This window comes from Amblyomma americanum, chromosome 7 (assembly GCF_052857255.1).
Source record: "Amblyomma americanum isolate KBUSLIRL-KWMA chromosome 7, ASM5285725v1, whole genome shotgun sequence".
In the NCBI taxonomy this organism is placed as follows: domain Eukaryota; kingdom Metazoa; phylum Arthropoda; class Arachnida; order Ixodida; family Ixodidae; genus Amblyomma; species Amblyomma americanum.
The window spans coordinates 109,404,713-109,431,355 of record NC_135503.1 but is presented as its reverse complement, the minus strand read 5'-3'; the positions used below and the strand labels follow the sequence as shown (position 1 = coordinate 109,431,355).

Genomic DNA, 26,643 nt, shown 5'->3' with positions numbered 1-26,643 from the left:
GCCCGCACGCAGTGTATAGTCCACAGCGCGCAATTTTGGCTGCAAAAAAAAAATTACTAGAATGTCCACACCCATTACATTGATTACCAGAGTCAGGAGTGCAAACAGCGCATATAATTATATTTGGCGCGGCTCAGGTATCACAAAACATGGCAATACGGTAAGCGTCGCGATTTTTGTGTCACATTCGGCGGTACTGAGAGTAAAAAATGCAATATAGTCCACATTTAGAGGTGGTCAGCAAAGCGCAAAATTTCAACTTTTAAGCATGTATTACCTGTGGAATGTATATTAGAAATAATGTTATATTTTACAGAATTTCCGCCCCTCGCCTTATGGCAGCCCCGGGCCTTCGGGATGACACTTATAAATAAACGAATTCCTTCCTCATGTGCAGGACACATTAAGCATCCCATGGCAAGAGAATATGCTACAGATTAGAAATCACGACGTCCACTGCGCCCATTATCCTCGTCAGTAGCGTTTTCCTCGTTCTATTCGCCGACAAGCATAAGCCACTCCGAGCGGATGCAAATTCTAAAGCTACAGTTGGGTAAGCGCAACGAATGAATGAGTCAAATAACATTTATTTACTTACATTCAACTGCATAAACGAACAATTTGATCAGTGTTCACTTTTTAACGGCAACCTCATGATTCACTCAAAGAAGAGGAAGACAAAGTTTGCGGCGTTCCGCGATGCTTTCATCCATAATATAAGGTACACTTTTTTGCGCATTACTTGGCATTCGCCGGATTCTGAGCTGATACCCTTTAATGGGCACGAGTTATGAAATTTGCGAGACAAACAAAAACCTCCGACGGTTGATCATAAATCACAATCCCCCTTCAGCGCAGCTCGTGTATGGGGTGGCTCTCGCATTTGTAAATATTCTAGCGCAAGCCGTAAGCCCATACTACAGCAGAAGGGAAGACATTACGACAAATCCATGGGGGTCCTCACGGTCGTCGTGACTCTTCTTCTTCTTCTCCTTAGTAAGCGTGGCACATACCAACGCAGGGGCATTGGCCAAGGTTCAGTAGATGATCCCAATGAGCTATTTGCGCGGGGAAAAGAAGGCGTGAGAAGACTAAATCAATATAAAAATTGGAACAGTCAAATGAATTAAAGAAATATGAATTACAAGGAATAGGATCGAGCATTCTTGGACCGGCGACAAAATTTTGTATACAGCTAACAAGGTAATCGATCAGTTGCACTTATTTAATCATGAAGGTAGCCGCAGACACTGCTTAACGGGAATCCCTTTGCACTCGCACCGAACAAAAGAATAACTGGAAGAGACAGTGGTCCTAACCTCGAAAGAGGGACCTCCAAATACTGTTTTCTCTGAACTGCGAACCGCCGGCAAGAGAGGAGAAAATGATCTATCGTTTCAACTTGCCCACATGATACACAAAGGTTTGTAGCAGCTAACCCAGATCTGCATGAGTACAAATTTAAGTGAGGGATTCTGCATCGCAGAAGCGTCATTGCCACCTCACAAAGCCTTGATTTACACCTCCGGATATTCCATGGGAACTTTAAGTGGCTAAGATCTACGGTATTCGGCAATGGATCACTCAGGTTGGCTGAAATATATTGGAAGCGCTCGAAACGTGAAGTTTCTAACAGAATGAGGTCAGGGACGGGATAGATTACAGGAGCGATGGGAGCTGACCTTGTCAATAAATCAGCCACCTCGTGAAAATAAGCGCCCGAATATCCAGGTACCCAGACAAAGCGGATCTCACGCACTATGCGCGGAACACAATACTTAAGCGAACGATTCAATAAAGATTTTCCAGAATTTTGGAGAGAGACTAGAACTGAAAGGCAGTCTGCAAGGATAAGAACCCGTGCTACAAGCCTAGGAAGTTTGAGAAGAGCCAAACCAATGGCCAGAAACTCTTCGAAGAATATACGAGTATAATCTGGGATACGAACGGAATAGCTCCAAGCCAGCTCCTGCGAATATATCCCAACCGTCGCCTTCTCACAGCTGCCGGAGGCATGAGTGGAGATAACAGTATGAAGAGGAAAATTCTGTAGGTGTTCAGAAAGGAGACCATTTAGGATATTTGTGGGAATATGTTTCGCATGGGACGCTAAAATATGGTCATAATAGAAGGCGGGGCCAGCCTGCGTATCTGCAACTTGTTGCAAGGAGATCAGATTAACCTGAAGCGGGGCTAACAGATTCCGCGTGAACCTAACTTGCGGAAGCTGATAGTGTGGCCAATGATTAGTGAAAAACAGGTGTGGTTGGTGGTGGTCGTAGTGGTTTTATTAAAAATAAGAGTAAAAAGGAAGGAAAAGATTTTTGCTAGCCCCGGCATCTGCCATCGATACTGAAGCACCTGAGCTGGGGCAGCGGAAATAAAGGACAGCAGGCAGAATGGAGAAATGAAATGAAAGAGGTGAGGGGACAGGAAGAGAGGATAGGGGGAGAAGTAATATGTACAAACTATTTACACAATTAGAAATGTGTCCAGGTTGTGCGCGTGATTAGTTCATTTTAGAGGAATTAAATCACACACGCGCACAGCACTGTGTTGGTTACAACTGGAGTGGGGCGTCCAGTTATTAATCGTTCAAGGTAGAACTCGCGGAGCATTCGGTCACTGCGTGTAACTACCTGACGGAGAACAGACGGGACGTCAAGCCAGTGTGTTCGAGGAATGCACAGAGGCTCACCAAAGTTCGCTCACGAGTGCGCGCACTGCCCTGCGGCCACAATACCGTCTGGATGGAGTCTGGTAGTATGCCCTGCGTCCTATAGGCCGCGAGCATATTGCGACGAGCATCGACGAACGCGGCACAGTGAAGGAACAGGTGTTCTAGTGTTTCCACTGCACCGCATCCGTCACACATCACTCGTTGCGATTTCGTGACGCACCCGTCATTCCCCGGGCCACACGCAGCCCATGCGCGCGCGGAGGATTGTTGAGATAGAAAAATGGGACTACGAACGCCGGGGGCCGGATCAAAGGACCTGAGGAAAGTACGCACTGTCAGAAGTTGGAAGCGGGAAAAGAGATCGGGGATACGGGCTTCCAGATAAAGGACAGCGTCTGAAGCTGATTTCGAGAGCCCGAGTCATAGCCGTAGGGCATGCCTTTTCAGTAAAGCTAATGACTGCAGCTTGTAGTTAGCGCTACCAGAGAACAAGACACAACCAAATTCTAGAATCGGTCTCTTATAAGCCTTATAGAGCAACAGTAACTCGTCACCACGCATGTCAAACTTTTTATTGCCAACTCGTGTCAACCAGCCCGGAGCACGTTCCCCTTAAATAACATTATTCTTAATATGGTGTCGCCAGTCCAAGCTTTGACCATAAGTAACGCCAAGGTATTTAGCCGACTCCACCTGTGGAATTGGAGTGGAGCGGTATAATAGCAAGATGTACAAAGGAGTGCCGGGCGGAACTACCAGCACGCCACAATTGCTGACATTAAGTGATAAATTAATTTGGTTCAACCAGACTTCAATAGCATTCAGGTATGCCTGCAAACACTAGTATAGTGCATGGATATCCTTTTCTGAAGCGAAAAAAGCTATATCATCTGCGTATACGTAAACTGCAGTGTTTGGATCAATGGGCATGTCCGGAACCTATATGTTGAAAAGCAGTGGAGACAAAACAGATCCTTGCGGCACACCGTTTGATTGAACATTGGTATTAGAACAGAAAGATACATCTGTAGAGAAGAAAAATCTACCTTTTAAAAATTCACAAATCCAAGGATAGATGTAGTGCGGTGGATGTAGCTGAGCAAGATTGTTAATAAGGACCGTGTGTTCTACGCTGTCATAGGCTTTAGCAACATCAAGTGCCAAAAAGGCCGCAACTTCTCTCTTGCGCATTGAGAGTCGTATTCGGCTCTCTAGATCCGCATGCGCGGACGACAATGTGTGAGTATCGTTAGAACTGATCCTGATTGGACGAGCGCAATGCACACGTCTCCTCGATGCTGGGGCATCTTGGACGCCTTAGCGCGGGAAGCAATGCGCAAGCTGTACAACATACTCTGAAAAGCTGTTAAAATTGTATGTACGGAATTTCGCGAGAGATGGGGCACAGTCATGTTCTCACAAAAAAAATCCTCAGCACATTTAATCTAGCTAATGACCAAATGTCATGCGTAAGGAGGCCCGTTCCAAATCGCGCTCAGCTTTCCACCGTTACAAATTCTGTTAAGGAATTCTGTCTCTTCTACTGCTGGGGCCTAGTGTTTAATTCACAGGAGATTATTTTAAACACCTGTCTTGGTGCACAGTACAGGGAAAGCGCAAATACAACCATTCTTCGCTTAATTTTGTACACTAGGTATACGGACATCCAGGGCTAATAAGGAAGGCTCCAATTTTGTTCCTCTTACGTTGTGTTAAGGTCGGTTTATACGATGAACCCCATGTCGGACACTCCGCAGTGCCTTTGGCGGTGGTCTGATGATACCAAGGTCCCGAGTTCGATTCGTTCCGCGGCGGCCATATTACGATGGAGGCGTAATACAAAAACACCCATGTGCCGCGACAAGTGGCGCATGATAAAAAGCCCCAGTTGGGCTAAATTATTCTGCAGCCCTCCACTACGCGGTGTTGCTCATAACCCATGTGCCGGTTCGAGACAATAAACTCCACAATTAAAAAAAATCTACAGACTAGTTTTTGGGCCGCGAAGCAGGCTTCACGTGTGTTCACGCCTTGCCCATGCCTGACCTAACCCCGGTTATGTCCGTAGCAGGCATTGCAGCCGGTCATAAATTCCGAAATCTTTTTTTTCTGACGGTGGACCCTGAAAATTTGGCTGCCATGTAAGTTTACGGGGGTTTAACGTCCCGAACCGACTAAGACTATGAGAGACGCCGTAGTTAAGGGGTCCGGAAATTTCGACCACCTGCGGTTCTTTTACGTGCACTGACATGGCACAGCACACGACCTCTAGAAATTCGCCTCCATCGAAATTCGACCACCGCGGCCGGGATCGAGTCCGCGTCTTTCGGGTCAGCAGCCGAGCGCCTTAACCACTCAGCCACCGCGGCGGCTGGGCATGTAGGTAATGCGCCAAGGTGATGCGCATGTCTAATCCTGTTTTCACCACATGTAAAATTGCAGGTTGAATGATGTGACGGTATGTGCATTTGCATACGCACGGTCTTTCGCCGTGCTACGTTCACAAACATCGGACAATTTTCCGCGAGCTATGTGCATAACCAACGGACAGCAAGCAGAACGGCGGCTGTAAAGGTATCCACTCCGTTAACCTTAAGGCCCAGCGGTTAGCTTGCCTTCGAAATACATGCCCCGCCCAAGCTCATTTCTTCTTTATTTCCTGGAGTAGGCCAGGCCGACAACCAGGCAGACCTCTCTTGTTCCATTAAACTTCTCCTCCTCCTGCTCCTCTTTATTTCGTCTAAGATGTCATTAACCTGCGTTTGATCCCTTTCACATTTTGCCCTCTTCCGGTCTGTTAACTCTACACCAATAACTTTCCTCTCCATAGCTCGTGGCGTTGCCCTAACTAAAGTTGAACCTTTCCGTTAGCCTCCACATTTCTGGCTGGTGAAGAAGCCGCCAATTGGCGCCAGCTTCAAACTAACACTTTCTCCAATCTCGCGCCCAGGGAATACTACCCAACCAGCTACCCAGAACGATGTCTCTCCTGCGGAGGGCACCCAAATTTTCATCGCTTCATGCTGGAATGCCGAAACTCCAAAACCCCAACCCCCAACCCAGCCTCGAACACCCAACCCCTGCAAATGGGAAGCCGCTGTTTCCAGAGCACAAACCTGGATGACCAGCGCAGACTGATCGACCAGGCAACCCGGATTGCAACACCTAATTCGGCCCTGGACTAAGGTCTACAACCTCTAGGGGCTACAGTTAACCTGTTGATGATGAAATAAATTTTAAGAGCGTTATCTCTTACTCGTCTCGTTTAGAGATTTCGTGGGGTTTGCTACCACCTTGAGATCACGGCGCCATCTGGGGCAGCAACTAGAAAACAGCACGTCTTTCGCGGAGACTTGTAGCGCCATCTACAATTGCACTGTAGAAAGAACTACCTGCCGCATGTCAATGATGATATCAGGGTCCAATATGGTGGATAGATGTGGAACTATGTGAGTATAACATCAGGGAACCAACTGGCGGTATAGTTTCGATTCAGGAATTCCAGATGTAGGCCATAAGATTGGTTGTGTCCTCCCACCACTTTCCCCCTCCCCCAAAAGTATCATATAACGGGAGGAAAACTCCCGTCATGGGACCACTACATGTATATAGATTCGTTCCGATATATACCGGGTGTCCCAGCTAATTTGAGACAAGGGTTAAAAAATCAATTATTAGAGGCAGGCGAGTGAAACCAGTTGCATATAGGTGACAGCCATCTTGCGCACCACAGGCATTTTTTTGTATCGCAAATATTTAATAATTTAATTAGGTTTAATTATCTAAAATCATAAATAGTGACTTTAGACAACAAATTCCATTTGAAAAGTTGTCGAGCACCTTCCGAAACCCCCATTCTATCATTTACGGTAACGAAATCCTCACGTGCTCCTTTTTTTCCCAGGTCCGAAGAAAGTCCACGAAATACAAAATAACCAACGTGACTAACGCACTTGCGCGCTACGATAGTGCTGCTTTCAAGCGTAATTTGAGCGAACGAAATCGCTCCAGCCTTGACTCGACGGATCAGGAGCAGCGGCATGCCGATAAGTGGGCGGCGGCAACTCGCACCGTCATGTGTGCCAGTGGCTGACACGGAGGAGAAACCACCGCCAACATATCGGCCTGCCGCTGTTGCGGGGCCGTCGAGTCAAGGCTGCAGGTGATTTAGTTTTCTCAAACCACGCTTGAGAGCAGCACGTTCGTTGCGCGCAGGTACGTTAGTCACGTGGCTGATTTTGCATTTCGCGGGCTTTCTTTGGTGCTGAGAAAAAGACGCACGTGAGGATTTCCTTATCGTAAATGTTTGAATGGGGGTTTCTGAAGGCTCTCGACAACTCTTCAAATGCAATTAGTTGTCTAAACACAATATATATTAATTTAGATAATTAAGCTCAATTAAATAATTAATTCCGAAACAAAATTACTTGTGGTGCGCAAGGTGGCAGTCATCGATATGCAACTGGTTTCACTCGCCTGCCTCTGATAATTTATTTTTTAACCCTTGGTCCAAGTTAGCTGGGACACCCGGTATACTCCGACAGCAAGGAGCACCCATCCGGGGAGAGTTGTGTACCGAATTTGGTAGGAAAATAAAACCCTACGGATTCTGGTATAAAAATAAAACCACAAATAAATAATAGGTAAACATGCAGTTACTAATTGAAGCGTTATCATGCCGCACAGCAAGCCGAATTCTTGGCCCACCGTGACACCCCAAACGAAGAAAATTCCGTTTGGGACGTATTTTGAGGAGGTGTAACTCGACAACGGGCGCGTTCTTCTTCGCTTTCTTCGTCTAGTAAACCAGACAGCTAATTGTCATTACTTCAACGTCTTCCGGACGGTGGCGATCTTTTTCTAGTCGGTCAGATAGACTGTGAATCCAAAACTCAACGGACGTGCACAAATCAAAACGAAAGAAAAATGGAAAAATAAGCTGCACAATGCACGCGCAGTTCTTTCGAGATAAACCAATCTCGAGCACCGAGAAAAGAAAGGAGAAGCAGCCGAGTTTGCCCCTGCAGCCAGTTTTGGGAACCCCGACGCTTTCCGAAACCAGAAATAGTTCGCGTTATACAGCATGCAGTACGTGAACATAAGGTCTTATATATGAGCTCAGAAACGCATTTACCATGGCAGCAACAGGCTGCGGCACTACTTTATGCGCTATTGCGTTGACACTCGTACACACAGGAACAGAGTTGAGGAAGAAGTGAGCGTTGATGCGGCGCAAGGCTACGACTACGTGGACCCTTGGCCCGGGCAGGCAGTCGGCATCTTGACAGCTGAGTCTTGGAGTGGCATCCAACATGCGCGAGATAGTCCACATCCAGACAGGCCAGTGTGGCAACCAGATTGGGGCGAAGGTAAGCCAGCTCTACCACCTCATGGGTTATTTCACGGCTTAAGGGATCGCGGTTGTCGTTCGGTCTTAGCGCCTGTCCCGGCGCGTTTTGCGTTGGCGATTACGTTGCATCATACACGGCATGTTCTGGAATGTCGTTTCAGGATACGGGCGAAAGCAATTACCTGTGAAGCAGTCGTGGCTTTTAGCAGACGCTCTGCTTTCGTGTTTAGTCGTGGTCTCTTTCGTGGGACAAAGTTGTGCCCCAGCGTGCATCGAATCTCTTGTTCTTGACTACTCCTTTCGCTCTGACGTTTCAATTACCGCTCGCGCTGTAAGAGCGGTGTAATATATTTTTCCTTTATGACATACTGCTCAGACTTTATCCTCGGGTGCAAGAATCTTCGAGACACTCGGTCTTAGTGGAGAGGTCACGGGGCAAAAGTCTGTCTTTTGGCAAATGACTGCCGCAAAAGGGAAGTGGGCGGGGATTATTTGCCGGATTTTTTTCTTTTTCGTAGTGCCTAGTTTTCGCGTATGGCGCAATTCAAAGGCCTAAAGTGGTCTTAAGCCTTGCAGGCTTTCCGCCATCAGTAAGATATACGACGGTTGAGAATCGGTGGCAGTTGACTAGTTGACGACAGACATATGTTGAAAAGTGGAGCTCTAGGAGTTATGTTGCTTTGGCTGTGAATTCCAGCCACTAAATGCATTTTAATGGTTGCCACTGAGCGATGTGACACGACATGTATTGCTGATATCTTTACCAACATGCAGTTTTGGGAGGTCATTTCCGATGAGCATGGCATCAATCCAAGCGGGGCCTACTATGGCGATTCGGACCTTCAGTTGGAGCGCATCAATGTCTACTACAACGAGGCCTCAGGTACGCGTCTTCCTGCGGTTGGGTTGATTTCACTTTGAAGCTTCCCGACCGCTTTGAGCTTGCCTTACTGCTGTTTCGCTCTTTTAAGTATTACGGAAAGTAGCAGGGCCAGTTCTTAAGATTTCAACGACAATAGACAGTTGGTTTTAAGTACGTAGAGGCTTCACGTACGTAGAGCTCTTACGGGTGACCAGTGCGCATGCGCAGAACGCAAAGGGTCTGCGTGAGCCTCACGGACATACGTGAGATTTCATTGTTACGGTACGGTTTTTGCGCTGCTTGCGTACGTAGCGTTGACAACATGGCGGCGCCTTGCGCTGCCGCTTCACAGCGATAACAGCTTCGTCGCTAATCATTCGACGCGATATTGTCTTCTAAACCGTTCTATTCGCCTTCAGTCTGCCCGTTCTTACCGTCGCAAAAGTTGCAAGCGACAATTAGCTTTTGTTTTCAGAGCGTTGTTTGGACATTTCGTGGGATCTGCTACGGCCTTTGATGACAGCCCCATCTGTGGCAGCAACTACTCATCACGTTTCGAGATTTCGTGAGGTGTCCTACCGGATGAATGGATGGATAAGGCTGAACCCTTTAAATCGGGCGGTGGCACAATCCACCAAGCCATGACATAAAATTTTACTCTTGTCTTGATTTTAGCCACCAAACAGATATCCTTCGCTTGGTTACTTCTGACCGCTTAAAATCTACTTTCCCTTCACTGTCCTTAAAACCCAATGCCTTGGATAAATCAGCCCCGCTGCTTTGCACTGTAGGGTGAAGCCCTTTACAGAAAAGTTTCAGGTGGTTTCCTCCTCCTCTCCGCACGCAACGTACAACGTGTCTATCTCGGGGTACTTGACTCTATATGTCTTAGTGCGCAAAAGTCCCGTCCAGGCCTCAAACAATAAAGAGCTTCCCATACAATTATCACAAATATTTTCTTTGGCAATTTTCTGCTTAAAGATCCTGTATGTTCCCAGTGCCGGTTCCTTCGGCATCCCTGTTTTCCACAGAGCTCTCTCTGTTTATATAATTTTTTTATTAACCTGTTATTGTATAGTGTTTACATTTGAGGCAATGCAAATACAGGTTCGTGCCGCCACTTACGCCCAGGGAATTGGCATGCTCTCTGAGCCTGTCATTGAGACAGCGCCCTGTCTGGCCTCTGTGCACAGACCCACAGCTGAGCGGAATCTTATATGGTGATACCAGAGATGTTTCAAATCGTGAATCGTAGTTAGTTAAGATAAAATATGTCATGTTTCGCAGCTCATCTGCTGAAAAATTCGGCGCCTTGCGAACATTCGTTACATTCTCACAGCGGTTGTAACATTTCCAGCGCTATCGGTACACCCGGATACTCTACATCTCGATTGCTGTTCCAACAATCAGAATTGCTTATTTAGAGCTGGAGTTTCATAATCGCCAATCACGGCCACTCGGACAGTTCTAATGTGAATATCAAGCCTTCCTGCCAACGACAGTATCGAGGATGTTAAGGCATTAACTTGCTCCTCTGTTGCTACTGCGACAAAGCACTGGCAGTATATAAGAGATAAATATATACAAGCATAACAACTGTCAGAAGATTTTGTCATACACTGCTCACCTCGTGTTTGCGGTGTTGTTGAAAGAGACCAGTGGACTGTGTAAGAGTCTGACTATTTATTGGTAGCACAAAATTGACTCATATTATTTTATAATTTGTCTTGCTTACAAGAAATGTGTGAAACGGTCACCTTTGTTGAATCTGCTAGTGCGTGGTTTTCTTTCGTAGTCTACAATTAACTTGTGCGTGTGTATGATTCACTTTGTACAAGAGCGTGATAGCCATAACCACTGCTTATTCGCCTTGAAATTTTGACTTCAGTTTTGGGAAGGTTCAAGGCAATGCCAGCTCGTAATGACCAGCCTGTCCACTTCAACAAAACCAAATTAAAATATATATTTTGTGTGTCGCTACTCCAAGCCTCCGCACTTTTCGCCATCGGAATACGGCGGACATCAAATGCACTGACCATAGGAGTCGGTGCTGCTGAGTGAAACACAGCGCATAAATATCAGAACAGCAAGAAATAATTCATTTATTTACAATATACATGATATTGAATGTACACATTCCGCTCTGCGTTCTAAAACAAAAGGCAACTTGTATTCACTGAAGGCCTGCGCCTGCTACTGTTTTGCTTCCATAGGATCGATCAGGAAGTTCAGGTGTGTTCAGCCATGGTGCAAAAATACGAAGCCTAAGGGACACAAAACGGTCAACAAGTTTCTGGAAAATTTCTGAGTGCTGTGTGCACGAAACTTGTGGGAGGGCCACACTACTGATGATCATTTGCCCTAGTGCCCTCATTGGCTTTTTGACACAATTAATATTCCTTGTTTCAGAAAAAAATTTAAATGTCCTTTCGCACTGCTCAACAATTTTCAGAACTTCTTGGCTTGCGTAAGTTAAATTTTTCCCACCTTGCAAAAACTCTCAGCTGAACGAGTTCGTGCTGTTCTCCGGGGTCTTCCGCGGTCAGCATGCGCATGCAGACCAAGAAATGTTCCAAGTAGACAAAATTGGCCTAAGAATCCTGCTAAATGAGAAAGTATGTCACCCTCGATAGAAGACACTGGATGCAGATCGACATCAATGACTTCCTCATTTTCGTCAGATTCGCACTGCCTCGCATGCTGTATTTCTGGAGAGAAAAAATCAAATAGATAATCACTGTCGTCAATTTCGTAGCCAGATTTTTTGGAACTTTTAGAAACTGGCTCACTGACACAATTTTAAGGGCATGTTTTTAAATCATATGAGCTGGGCACAGGCGCCCGCATTCGGATTACTTAAAATAAATTCTCCAAGCAATCATGGACAAGCCTGCCAGCCAGGACAAATTTGTACCGCAGTCTTTCAGGAGGTTAAGGTGTAGCTTCAGAACAACATCTGTCGACATGACGACGCCTGACTCGCAAGGCTTCCAGATTTTTCGCACGCCAATACTGAGTTCCGAGACAACTTCTGACGCAAGGTTCAAAACTGAAACTGCTCGCTCATACTTTTCTTTGTCAATCATGCTTAAAGCGACAATTGGATTGCGAGCTGTCATTATCATGTACACCTTGAATAAAAGTTAAAAAAACCAAGCAGTGTTTTCAGCTTCTGATGCTAACGCTCCTTGATCTACAAGGTACCTAATTCCTGCAGGGGCTTCTATGAATAGCTGCACAGCGATTCCCACCTCCATTTTTGTGAAGTGACCATCTGAAAAATGAATTTTACCGAGGTTTGAAGCAACCTTGAGCTGTTCGTCGGGCTGATGCTCAATCAAATTCTCAACATGCCCTATAAAAGTTTCAGTGCTCGGCAAATTAAATCTTCACGCAATATTTTCACTAAGATGCATGACAACCTTCCTCACAAGATGTCCTCTAATATTCTTAAGTACATGAGCAGGGTCGGGCATAAATTAAAGCTCTCATGCATAACAAGGGTGGGGAACTTGCATAACAAGGGTGGGGAATTGCACATAGCCACCGAGGTACGTGAGCTCGACAGACTTAGAGCTCCACATGGCTCGGCTGAAGGCACCCATGTCACAGGTCACACAGAGTACGCGAAGAGAGATCTCCGAGCAGAGTCGTATGAGGTGAAACACAAAATTTCTCAACGTGTCACCAGAAACGTAAGCACCTGTAAAATGATAACCTATCACTTGCTTCCAACGTCTGACCTTGCCTCCAACCATGAACACAAGAGTATGATTAGCTGGTTGATTAGAATTTGGCACAGTCGTTCTAAGAAAAGCATCTGAACTGCGCTCTAGCTCTAGCCGTTTTGTGATCACCATTTCATCCAGGAACAATATGCAGTCTTACTGAGTATTGGCCATCATGGATATCTTGGTCTTCATTATTTCAAATACATATATTTTCCACTTCTTTCACCCGTCACATTATCGTAAACTAGCGCAAGCTGTTAACTTCTACTGTGTTGTGCGTTGCTTATTCCTCTACTCGCTACGTCCACCACAAAGCATAAGTCTAGTTTTTTCCGCGTTCTAGGCTGCTGTGTGCATTTCGCCCAGTGCATGGCTTTCCTTAGTTGCATATTGCAATACTGATTTCCTTCAGAATAGTGTTTGCACAAGGGTACGCCTCTGTCAACGTTCCCCCTTCAGGTCAGGGTGGTGCGGGCAACAACTGGGCCAAGGGCCACTACACCGAGGGTGCCGAACTGGTGGACTCGGTGCTCGACGTCGTGCGCAAGGAAGAGGAGTCCTGCGACTGCCTGCAGGGATTCCAGCTGACCCACTCCCTGGGCGGTGGTACTGGATCTGGCATGGGCACACTGCTCATCTCGAAGATCCGTGAAGAGTACCCCGATCGCATCATGAACACCTACAGTGTAGTGCCCTCTCCAAAGGTGTGTGACAATGCCCATCAGAACAAATTTCGACGTTGTTGTGCTACAGCGCTGATCGGCGTCAGCACGAACAGGGGTTCATGTCCTTCCTGTCCGCCACGTCATATACAGGCTTTCGCGGCGCGTGTTGTTGTACCTCGTCATCTGCAACTTTCGTTTTCTCAATACCGGAGAAGATCGCTCGAATCGCGCAAGGAAGTTTCAGAATAACATCGAACAGAATTCGCTCGCGAGTTCACGGTAACGGTGACCGAAGCTGTACATAAATATGTTAACTTTTTGCTTTTTTGTTTTCGTAGAGTTTGAATTAATGCCTTCCTACACCTGGTAGTCGCGGTCCTTCTGCCGTATTCTGCAGGTTTCGGACACCGTCGACGAGCCCTACAATGCTACCCTTTCTGTGCATCAGCTTGTGGAGAACACCGACGAGACGTACTGCATCGACAACGAGGCGCTCTATGACATCTGCTTCCGGACGCTGAAGCTCACGACTCCCACTTACGGGGACCTCGACCATTTGGTCTCCGCAACGATGTCCGGTGTGACCACATGCCTTCCGTGAGTGTTGAGCTTCGCCTGTATACAATCACAATATGATCAGCGGCCCAAAATTCGAACAACAATCAGCTTTATAGCTGCAGAGATCCGCCGTCTGTTATGGGGACAACTATGTAAGTCGTGCATGTCTCAGGACAGGCACACACCCCTTCACCGCAGTTCTCCCCGAGTCGGCAGTCAGGCTAGCAAGCACGCAGATTCTCAGAAAACCGAGTTTATTTTGGACAGGAAAACTGACGAAATTTGTAGTAGCATCACTACGGCATGGCCGGGAACCCGGCAACGTTACATCCGTACGATCAATCCGCGTGGCGAATGGCAGCACGACGGTGTTACATACCTTGCAGGCCTGCACAGATCTGTTCCAGTGTTTCAGAGCCAGCGTAGAAGGCTAGCATGCTGACGATTATGCTGTAAGCGTTGCGTCAGTATGCTGGCCTGTGTACGGCAGGCAGTTGTCGTACCGTGGCTGGTATTATTGTAGTACGATTACTTTAGCAAGGTCTGCCGTAAATTTATATCTATGCCTATGATTACAATTCATGGAGGTATAATCGTAGAAGGGTCTTTCTGACTATTAACTTCGCTGCCATGGGGTACTACGCTACAGGGCAGAGGGCCAATGAAGTCGCCGCAGTCAACTCATCGGATGTCGACGGTTGGAAGGGACTATGCTAATCCATTCCAAACGAATTCGAGAAATCTGCTTTATTCTTCAGTTACGCTAAATTCTGTTGGGTTTTCTGCAAGAGTTCTGCATCGTTGTCGAACAATATTTTTTTCAGAAAGAGCGTGGCAGAGGGCGTGCGCGTAATTTCGAGGTGACATACGGTTCATACGTCGTGAGGAGCTTGCCATTAATTTTCGAAGGTTTACAGCAACGACTACAAAGCAGGTTGTCGTGTAAGGTGCGAATATTTCTAGAAGACGCCGTATACATGCAGGAAGTGGACGAACTAGGCTGGATCCCCTAGATGGTAAGGGGAGAACTTAGCTATGTTGTTGAGCAACAGCGTTGGCGCCCATCAGCCGCGTGAAGGCATCCGCAGTTGCCTGAATTTCTTCGCATCTTATTTTTGCCGTTTTAACTGATATCCGTGATACAGTAGTGGTGCCGGTGTGGTTCTTTTCTTAATAATTTAAATGGCTCAAACTGCACTTTGTCATAATCTATATATGTGGTCCAAGACATTCGCGCCTCGTAAGCAGCATGAACGTCTGTTGAAGTGCCTCCTAAATAGGGCGGTGTTGTCGGAATAATTGAATATATTGGCCGAACAGTATTCTATTGACTCCGAACAGGCAGAAAATCAGCCCAATTTTTTGTGATAATTCTCGAGCATATCCAAATCGTTTCCACGAAATTCCGCAATACCGGAATACCGCATTGTTCTACGCATAATTCCAAAGAAACCCGCTGTGCAACGTCCAGCCGTTTTCATATGGTTATGTTGCTGCACAAACATCAATCAACCTCTTAATCATTTTTGTCATATGCAAATTTATATCTCAGCCTACCTACGCAATCGGAATTCTCCTATGTATGCATTTGTGTACACATTTATTAAGGCTTTTCACTGCTATTTCAGGTTTCCTGGACAGCTGAATGCTGATCTTCGCAAATTGGCCGTGAACATGGTGCCCTTCCCACGCCTCCACTTCTTTATGCCTGGCTTTGCTCCGCTCACTTCCCGAGGCGGTCTCCAGTACCGGGCTCTGACGGTGCCGGAACTCACGAAACAGATGTTCGATGCCTAAAACATGATGGCTGCTTGCGACCCGCGTCACGGCCGTTACTTGACAGTGGCTGCAGTCTTCAGAGGCCGAATGAGCATGCGGGAAGTGGATGACCAGATGCTACACATCCAGAACAAGCACTCTGGCGCGTTCGTCGAATGGATACCGAACAACGTCAAGACTGCAGTCTGTGACATACCGCCTCGAGGTCTGAAGATGTCGGCTACTTTCATTGGGAACAGCACAGCCATTCAAGAGCTTTTCAAGCGAATCTCCGAGCAGTTTACCGGTAAGTACGTCTTTGATTTGATGGTGGTTCTCAAAAGCAAATGGTTTTATTAAAGCCCGTTTGTGCCTATTGTGTGGATCGACGTATTAGATGTAGTGTGACCACGCCTGCTTGATACATATATTTTTTTCGCAGCTATGTTCCGCCGCAAGGCCTTTCTGCACTGGTACACCGGAGAGGGCATGGAAGAGCTGGAGTTCACCGAGGCAGAGTCCAACATGAACGACCTGGTGTCCGAATACCAACAGTACCAGGAGGCCACAGCTGATGATGAGGGAGAGTTCGAAGAAACCCAGGCAGAAGCCTAGTTTTTTTTTTTGTACCGGCAGTGCTTTTTCTTTCGCTTGAGAATAAAGTTTTTGTTTGTCATCGATCCTTCCTTTCGAGCGAGGTGCCTGTACACTTTAGTACGTCTTAGGTTCGGACTGCGTCACAAGGATGGCCACGTGATGTAACGACACCTTACTCTATTGCAATGTGCGCACATCTGTAAACATCTGTGACCGGCGTTACACTGGCAGTTTCGCTCTGCTACCGGCTGCGTCTCGGGAGTTTTCGGCATTGCGACGCAATTCTAAAATCGCTTCAAAATGCACTTGTTGAACCAGTCTTAGAGCGGACGCAAGGTGGTCAAGTTTTGATAAGCTGCTATTGGTCTCATAAGTTCCTGTGTGTACATGACGCACCTTTTCTGCGCTGTCAAAACTGATGTGAGATTAGCCGGTTTTGAGAACATTGAACAGTGCAATTAATGCGGAAAATAACATTGCGATCAGTAATCTCAGTGTCACGTGACTCGGTATTCTTAACGTAAAACTGTCTAACTTAATTGTCTCATATTTCAACTTTTTTTAGCATGAAACTTATGAGGCCGTCCTAGTTGAGGGGGAGAGAGCACGTTGAGAAGACACCGACCGGAAAGCAACTGGTGTTTGAGACTGCTTGACAGCGATACTCGAGCTTCTCGGAGCTCTTGAGCCGGTTGCGATCGAGCCATGCGGCCTATGGCCCATATCTCGTTCTTGTGTGAGCGGCATAGCCCTTACCTGGGACGCTGCGCAGAAAGGTTCGTCGCGAAAAAATTTGGCCTTTAGCTACTGTTAGCCACCCTCAAACCTCACGTCTCAACCAACTTCGCATGTGTTGAGTTCTGCGCCAACCACAGAAACAGGGGCTAGGCACGTTCCACTGAAACACACGGGAGCGATATTTCCGGCGAGAGGCTTAGAGAAACAGCTGTTTGCCTCTGTAGCAGTTTAGCGTCAGCATCACCAGCTCGTAACGCTATAGCGTTAAAAGCCCCGTTCACATGAAAATCCGGTGTCGACAATGGCGTTTTCGGCGTTGTGGGCTAAAAATCACGAGCATGGATCCGGCAGGTGGTGCTCAGAGAGCAATCTAGCAGGAAGGTTGGCCACCTAGGTCGCGTGACCTTGCGGTCATCACAACCTGCCCAGCGGATAGCGAGCAAACTTCCCATGTACTTCCCACCGTGGCAGGTGGCAGCTAAATTTATGATTGGTTGCTCGGGAAGAGCAACCTGGGTTGCACCAGGCCCATCGCTGGCAGCAGCTGCCATCGGAGGGCGGTAGTACATCGCTTAACCGCTGCACCATAGCGACAGGTGGGGCATGAGAAGTCCCAGGTAATTTTGAATGCAAAGTAGAGAATGACCTTTTGTATGTATGGATATTATTCCATTACACTACCGTGTCATTTCCTTAAGGCGCAGCTTAAGTGTCCCTTCAAATTTTCGCATAGAGGGTAGGGAAGCGCTTCCTGTTGGCCCTGAGAGGCTCAAGTATGTATCCTCGCGTTTGCATTACTGGATGGGTTCCCTCTTCGTCACCTAGCGCTCGGTTAGTGTGTGCGCGAGCTGTGGCGTTTGTGCTTTGGATCCCGGTGGGTGCGGCGTGTCCTGGGGCCCATGTCATGGTATATGGTTCTCAGCTGGTGCCTACATGGCGAAATATTCTTGATGAGGGCACCACTTGTGTAATTACGACTGATTGTCTGGGAGTCTGAAATTACTGTCCCGTGATCTGTGCCGTCTGTTGCCGTCGGCGACTGCAAGGACTTTTGCGCTCAAATGTCATCTCGGTCGTGGCAATATAACGCGAAATTCGGCGAGAACTCGTTTCATATTTATCGCCGTACCGTAATGTCCGCTATAGAGCCCGCACGCAGTGTATAGTCCACAGCGCGCAATTTTGGCTGCAAAAAAAAAATTACTAGAATGTCCACACCCATTACATTGATTACCAGAGTCAGGAGTGCAAACAGCGCATATAATTATATTTGGCGCGGCTCAGGTATCACAAAACATGGCAATACGGTAAGCGTCGCGATTTTTGTGTCACATTCGGCGGTACTGAGAGTAAAAAATGCAATATAGTCCATATTTAGAGGAGGTCAGCAAAGCGCAAAATTTCAACTTTTAAGCATGTATTACCTGTGGAATGTATATTAGAAATAATGTTATATTTTACAGAATTTCCGCCCCTCGCCTTATGGCAGCCCCGGGCCTTCGGGATGACACTTATAAATAAACGAATTCCTTCCTCATGTGCAGGACACATTAAGCATCCCATGGCAAGAGAATATGCTACAGATTAGAAATCACGACGTCCACTGCGCCCATTATCCTCGTCAGTAGCGTTTTCCTCGTTCTATTCACCGACAAGCATAAGCCACTCCGAGCGGATGCAAATTCTAAAGCTACAGCTGGGTAAGCGCAACGAATGAATGAGTCAAATAACATTTATTTACTTACATTCAACTGCATAAACGAACAATTTGATCAGTGTTCACTTTTTAACGGCAACCTCATGATTCACTCAAAGAAGAGGAAGACAAAGTTTGCGGCGTTCCGCGATGCTTTCATCCATAATATAAGGTACACTTTTTTGCGCATTACTTGGCATTCGCCGGATTCTGAGCTGATACCCTTTAATGGGCACGAGTTATGAACTTTGCGAGACAAACAAAAACCTCCGACGGTTGATCATAAATCACAATCCCCCTTCAGCGCAGCTCGTGTATGGGGTGGCTCTCGCATTTGTAAATATTCTAGCGCAAGCCGTAAGCCCATACTACAGCAGAAGGGAAGACATTACGACAAATCCATGGGGGTCCTCACGGTCGTCGTGACTCTTCTTCTTCTTCTCCTTAGTAAGCGTGGCACATACCAACGCAGGGGCATTGGCCAAGGTTCAGTAGATGATCCCAATGAGCTGTTTGCGCGGGGAAAAGAAGGCGTGAGAAGACTAAATCAATATAAAAATTGGAACAGTCAAATGAATTATAGAAATATGAATTACCAGGAATAGAATCGAGCATTCTTGCACCTGCGACAAAATTTTGTATACAGCTAACAAGGTAATCGATCAGTTGCACTTATTTAATCATAAAGGTAACCGCAGAAACTGCTTAACGGGAATCCCTTCGCACTCGCAACGAACGAAAGAATAACTGGGAGAGACAGTGGTCCTAACCTCGAAAGACGGACCTCCAAATACTTTTTTCTCTGAACAGCGAACCGCCGGCAAGAGAGGAGAAAATGATCTACCGTTTCAACTTGCCCACGTGATACACAAAGGTTTGTAGCAGCGAACCCACATCTGCATAAGTACAAATTTAAGTGAGGGATTCTGCATCGCAGAAGTGTCATTGCCACCTCACAAAGCCTTGATTTACACCTCCGGATATTCCATGGGAACTTTAAGTGGCTAAAATCTACGGTATTGAGCAATGGATCACTCAGGGTGGCTGAAATATATTGGAAGCGCTCAAAACGTGAAGTTTCTAAAAGAATGAGGTGAGGGACGGGATAGATTACAGGAGCGCTGAGAGCTGACCTTGCCAATAAATCAGCCACCTCGTTAAAATAGACGCCCGAATGCCCAGGTACCCAGACAAAGCGGGTCTCACGCACTATGCGCGGAACACAATACTTAAGCGAACGATTCAATAAATATTTTCCTGAATTTTGGAGATAGACTAGAACTGAAAGACAGTCTGCAAGGATTAGACCTCGAGCTACAAGCCTAGGAAGTTTGAGAAGAGCCAAGCCAATGGCCAGAAACTCTGCGAAAAATATACGAGTATAATCTGGGATACGAACGGAATAGCTCCAAGCCAGCTCCGGCGAATATATCCCAACCGTCGCCTTCTCACAGCTGTCGGAGGCATGAGTGGAGATAACAGTATGAAGAGGAAAATTCTGTAGGTGTTCAGAAAGGAGACCATTTAGGATATTTGTGGGCATATGTTTCGCATGGGACGCTAAAATATGGTCATAATAGAAGGCGGGGTCAGCCTGCCTATCTGCAACTTGTTGCAAGGAGATCAGATTAACCTGAAGCGGGGCTAACAGATTCCGCGTGAACCTAACTTGCGGAAGCTGATAGCGTGGCCAATGGTTAGAGAAAAACAGGTGTGGTTGAGATAGAAAAATGGGACTACGAACGCTGGGGGCCGGGTCAAAGGACCTGGAAATTACGCAATGCTAGAAGTTGGAACCGGGAAAAGAGATCGGGGATACGGGCTTCCAGATAAAGGACAGCGTTTGAAGCTGATTTTGAGAGCCCGAGGCGTAGCCGTAGGGCACACCTTTCCAGTAAAGCTAATGACTGCAGCTTGCAATTTGTGGTACCAGAGAACAAGACACAACCAAATTCTAGAATCGGTCTTATATAAGCCTTATAGAGCAACAGTAACGTGTCACGACGCATGTCAAACTTTTTATTGCCAACTTGTGTCAACCAGCCCAGAGCACATTCCCCTTTAATAACATTATTCTTAATATGGTGTCGCTGGTCCAAGCTTTGATCATAAGTAACGCCTAGGTATTTAGCCGACTCCATCTGTGGAATTGGAGTGGAGTGGTATACTAGCGAGATGTACAAAGAAGTGCCGGGCGGAACTACCAGCACGCCACATTTGCTGACATTAAGTGATAAATTAATTTGGTTCAGCCAGATTTCAATATCATTCAGGTATGCCTGCAAACACTAGTATAGTGGATGGATATCCTTTGCCGATGCGAAAAAAGCCATATCATCTGCGTATACATAAACTGCAATGTTTGAATGAATGGGCATGTCCGGAACCTATATGTTGAAAAGCAGTAGAGACAAAACAGATCCTTGCGGCACACTTCTTGATTGAACATTGGTATTACAACAAAAAGATCCATCTGTAGAGAAGAAAATTCTAATTTTTAAAAATTCACAAATCCAAGCATAGATGTGCGGTGGATTTAGCTGAGCAAGATTGTTAATAAGGACCGTGTGTTCTACGCTGTCATAGGCTTTAGCAACATCAAGTGCCACCAATGCCGAAACTTCTCTCTTGCGCATTGAGAGTCGTATGCGGCTCTCTAGATCCACATGCGCGGATCGCAATGTGTGAGTATCGTTAGAACTGATCCTGATTGGACGAGCGCAATGCACACGTCTCCTCGATGCTGGGGCATCTTGGACGCCTTAGCGCGGGAAGCAATGCGCAAGCTGTACAACATACTCTGAAAAGCTGTTAAAATAGTATGTACGGAATTTCGCGAGATAGGGGTCCCAGTCATGTTATCACAAATAAATCCTCAGCACATTTAATCTAGATAATGACCAATGTCGTGCGTAAGGAGGCCCGTTCCAAATCGCGCTCAGCTTTCCACCGTTACAAATTCTCTTAAGGAATTCTGTCTCCTCTTTGCTGGGGTGTGGTGTTTAATTCACAGGAAATTATTTTAAACACCTGTCTTGGTGCACAGTACCGGGAAAGCGCAAATACAACCATTCTTCGCTTAATTTTCTACACTGGGTATGCGGATATCCATGGCTAATAAGGAAGTCTCCAATTTTGTTCCTCTTACGTTGTGTTGAGGTCAGTTTATACGATGAAACCCATGTCGGACACTCCGCAGTGCCTTTGGCGGTGGTCTGATGATACCAAGGTCCCGAGTTCGATTCGTTCCGCGGCGGCCATATTTCGATGGAGGCGTAATACAAAAAAACCCGTGTGCTGCGACAAGTGGCGCATGTTAAAAAGCCCTAGTTGGGCTAAATTATTCTGTAGCCCTCCACTACAGTGTTGCTCATACCCCATGTGCCGGTTCGAGAAGTTAAACTACACAATTAAAAAAATCTACAGACTAGTTTTTGGGCCGCGAAGCAGGCTTCACGTGTGTTCACGCCCTGCCCGTACCTAGCCTGTCCCCGGTTATGTCCGCACCAGGCATTGCAGACGGTCATAAATTCCGAAATCTTTTTTTTTCTGACGGTGGACCCCGAACCTTTGGCTGCCAGGTAGGTTTACGGGGGGTTTAACGTCCCGAACCGACTCAGACTATGAGAGACGCCGTAGTGAAGGGCTCCGGAAATTTCGACCACCTGCGGTTCTTTTACGTGCACTGACATGGCACAGCACAGGGACCTCTAGAATTTCGCCTCCATCGAAATTCGACCGCCGCAGCCGGGATCGAGTCCGCTTCTTTCGGGTCAGCAGCCGAGCGCCTTAACCACTGAGCACCACGGCGGCTGGGCATGTAGGTGATGCGCCAAGGTGATGCGAGTGTCTAATCCTGTTTTCACCACATGTAAAATTGCAGGTTGGATGATGTGACGGTAAGTACATTTGCATAAGCACTGCCTTTCGCCGTGCTATGTTCACAAACATCGGACAATTTTCCGCGGACAATGTGCATACCCAACGGACAGCAAGCAGAACGGCGCCCGTAATGGTATCCACTCCGTTATCCTTAAGGCCCAGCGGCTATCTTGCCTTCGAAATACATGCCCCGCCCAAGCTCATTTCTTCTTTATTTCCTGGAGTAGGCCAGGCCGACAGCCAGGCAGACCTCTCTTGTTCCATTAAACTTCTCCTCCTCCTGCTCCTCTTTATTTCGTCTAAGATGTCATTAACCTGCGTTTGATCCCTGTAACATTTTGCCCTCTTTTGGTCTGTTAACCCTACACCAATAATTTTCCTCTCCAGTGCTCGTGTTGCTGCCCTAACTAAAGTTGAACCTTTCCGTTAGCCTCCACATTTCTGGCCGGTGAAGAAGCCGCCAATTGGCGCCAGCTTCAAACTAACACTTTCTCCAATCTCGCGCCCAGGGAATACTACCCAACCAGCTACCCAGAACGATGTCTCTTCTGCGGAGGGCACCCATATTTTCATCGCTTCATGCTGGAATGCCAAAACTCCAAAATCTCAACCCCCAACCCAGCCTCCCACACCCAACCCCTGCCAATGGGAAGCCGCTGTTTCCTGAGCACAAACCTGGATGACCAGCGCAGATGATCGACCAGGCAACCTGGACTGCAACAGCTAATCCGGTCCTGGACTAAGGTCTACAGCCTCTAGTGGCTGCAGTCAACATGTTGATGATGAAATAAATTTTAAGAGCGTTATCTTTAAACTCGTCTCGTTTAGAGATTTTGTGGGGTTTGCTACCACCTTGAGATCACGGCACTATCTGGGGCAGCAACTAGGGAACAGCACGTCTTGCGAGGAGACTTGTAGCGCCATCTACAATAGCACTGTAGAAAAAACTACCTGCCGCATGTCAATGATGATATCACGGTCTAATATGGTGGATAGAGGTGGAACTATGTGAGTATAACATCAGGGAACCAACTGGCGGTATAGTTTCGATCCTGGAGTTCAAGATGGAGGCCATTCAGGATTGGTTGTACCCTCCCACCACTTTCCCCCTCCCTTAAAAGTATCATATAACGGGAGGAAAACTCCCGTCATGGGTCCCCTACATGTGTACAGATTCGTTCCGATATATACCGGGTGTCCCAGCTAATTTGAGACAAGGGTTAAAAAATCAATTATTAGAGGCAGGCGAGTGAAACCAGTTGCATATTGGTGGCAGCCATCTTGCGCACCACAGGCATTTTTTTGTATCGCAAATATTTAATAGTTTAATTAGGTTTAATTATCTAAATTCATAAATATTGACTTTAGACAACAAATTGCAGCTGAAGAGTTGTCGAGCACCTTCCGAAACCCCCATTCCATCATTTACGGTAAGGAAATCCTCACGCGCTCCTTTTTTTCCCAGGTCCGAAGAAAGCCCGCGAAATACAAAATAATTCACGTGACTAACGCACTTGCGCGCTACGATCGTGCTGCTCTCAAGCGTAATTTGAGCGAACGAAATCGCTCCAGCCTTGATTCGACGGACCCGGAGCAGCGGCATGCCGATAAGTGGGCGGCGGCAACTCGCACTGTCATGTGTGCCACTGGCTGACGCGGAGGAGAAACCGCCGCCAACATATTGGCCTGCCGCGGTTGCGGGGCCGTCGAGTCAAGGATGCAGGTGATTTAGTTTTTTCAAACCACGCTTGAGAGCAGCACGTTCGTGGCGCGCACGCAGGTACGTTAGTCACGTGGCTGATTTTGCATTTCGCGGGCTTTCTTTGGTGCTGAGAAAAAAAGACGCACGTGAGGATTTCCTTATCGTAAATGTTTGAATGGGGGTTTCTGAAGGCTCTCGACAACTCTTCAAATGCAATTACTAAACTCAATATATATTAATTTATATAATTATTCCGCTATTAACTGGAAAACGTCATCTGTCACTTCCGGATCGAATCGCCATGAATGTTCCCGCCTGCTTGATAAAATGACAGCGTTTCATTTAACTCAGCTGGTACAGGAGCCCACCCGAGGTGATCACGTTCTAGATCTGTTATTTACAAACCTTCCTACTCATTCCCGCACCTACGTACTCGAAGAGATAAGCGATCACAGATTCGTCCACAGTTTAGTACCCTTATACGTTCCTGCCAAGCATATTACGAACCAAATGCATCCTAAACTACCCGAAATGCGATCATGAAAAAATAAACCGCATGCTAAGAGACTTTGCGCATATTTTTCAAACCACCTTTGTAAGTCGCACAGCAAACGAAAATTGGTTGTTATTTCGCGATAAGTTGAAGGAAATCGAGCATGCCTGCATCCCAAAATTACACATCAAAACAAGAACTGACTCCCCCTGGTTCACAAAAGATGTTAAGAAGTGTCTAAACAAAAAGAAAAAAGTGTACCGTAGAGCTAAGGAAGTCAACTCTGACAGCGCCTGGCAACAGTACAAAGACGTATCTGCTGCGATTAAAATCGCCATAAAGAAGGCTAAAAACACATTTTTTATTCACACTTTACCCGACTTGTTAAGAAACAACCCTGCAAAATTCTGGCAAGTGATAAACCCTAAGGGCAGCCATGAGATACCAGTATTGAAAGATGCGGACGGACGTGTGGCACCTCCAGAGGCAATGCCTGACCTATTCAACAAGCATTTTACAGACACCTTTATAACCGAATCAGTGCCTTTTAATTACCGTGAACCTCAACAACCGTTAGTGCTTCATCCATCAGAACCAATCATCATTAGCGCAGCTGGTGTTGCCCGAGCTATTGAGCGACTTCCACTTAATTGTAGCCCTGGTCCAGACGGTATCAATACCAAACTTCTTAAACTTACCGCGCACGTGTCGGCTGCCTTACTAACTTTAATATTCCAGCAGTCTTTAGATACAGGATGCATTCCCGATGACTGGAAAACCGCAAACGTCAGCCCAGTTTTTAAATCCGGTGATAGCACGTCACCGGAAAATTATCGCCCCATATCACTAACATCGATTTGTTGCAAGTTGCTTGAACATATCCTCTACTCAAACATAATGGCCCACCTAAACGCCAATAACTTGCTTATTGCTAACCAGCATGGCTTTGGGCAAAAAAAGTCCTGTCCAGCACAGCTATTTGAGCTCTTAACAGATCTTCATGAATCGGTACACGAATTAATATATACTGATGCCATATTCATAGATTTTTCAAAAGCTTTAGATCGCGTTCCCCACATAAGACTAATGAAGAAAATTAACAACCTACAACTGCACCGCGATATCACCCGTTGGATCGGAGAATTCCTAAGTTATCGCTCCCAAAGCGTCAAAATTAGAGTATTCATCGAGCAGTTCACGAGTCATATCGGGAGTCCGACAGGGATCCGTTTTATGGCCATTACTATTTTTAATTTACATTAATGACATAGCATCTAACATATCATCTAACGTGCGACTGTTCGCTGACGACTGCGTAATCTATAGAAGGATAGTCACCCCCCTTGATGCAGTTATTCTACAGACCGACTTAGTGCGCCTAAATGAATGGTGCCAGCTATGGCAGATGGAAATTAATATCAAAAAAACAATGTTGATGACCTTTTCCACGCGCACTAATATACCTTCTAATGTCTACACAATTAATGAGAATACAGTTGAAAGAACGGATTGCTTTAAGTACCTAGGTGCTTATCTCAGTGCTGATTTAAGCTGGAACACCCACATAAATCACATCACAAACAAAGCATTTAAGAAACTGGGACTCATCAAACGTCGTCTATATCTTGCCAACCCCGAAACAAAGCTTCGCGCGTATACTACACTCATATGGTCAGCCTTAGAATATGCATCTTTAATATGGAGTCCAAGTAGTGTTTCATTAATTAACCGTCTTGAGTCTGTGCAAAATAAAGCTGTGAGGTTCATCCTTTCTTCATACTCACCGTATGAAAGTGTGTCATTATTGAAGCAAACTATCAGTATTCCCGACCTTATCACTCGACGCAAGTTCTCTCGTTTGTCGTTTTTTCATTGCTTGTACTACGATGGCTCCCCGTTCACAGCTGATCGCATCGCCCCTGCCCATCATG

General features: G+C 46.5%; 1 protein-coding gene and 1 pseudogene across 2 annotated transcripts in view; both read left to right on the top strand.

Annotated features, from left to right (window-relative positions):
- The first annotated feature begins 7,941 nt into the window (after positions 1 to 7,941).
- Positions 7,942 to 26,643, top strand: part of LOC144099473 (tubulin beta-4 chain-like) — a 241,834-nt gene continuing 223,132 nt past the window's right edge. The window contains exon 1 of the mRNA XM_077632805.1: positions 7,942 to 8,049. Coding sequence (XP_077488931.1) covers positions 7,993 to 8,049 — 57 coding nt within the window. The 5' untranslated portion in view covers positions 7,942 to 7,992. The remainder of the gene's footprint in view (positions 8,050 to 26,643) is intronic.
- On the top strand, positions 13,146 to 16,284 carry LOC144099474 (tubulin beta-4 chain-like; annotated as a pseudogene). The gene is made up of 4 exons (XR_013307406.1): positions 13,146 to 13,327; positions 13,686 to 13,885; positions 15,475 to 15,911; positions 16,047 to 16,284. The product of XR_013307406.1 is annotated as a tubulin beta-4 chain-like (transcript).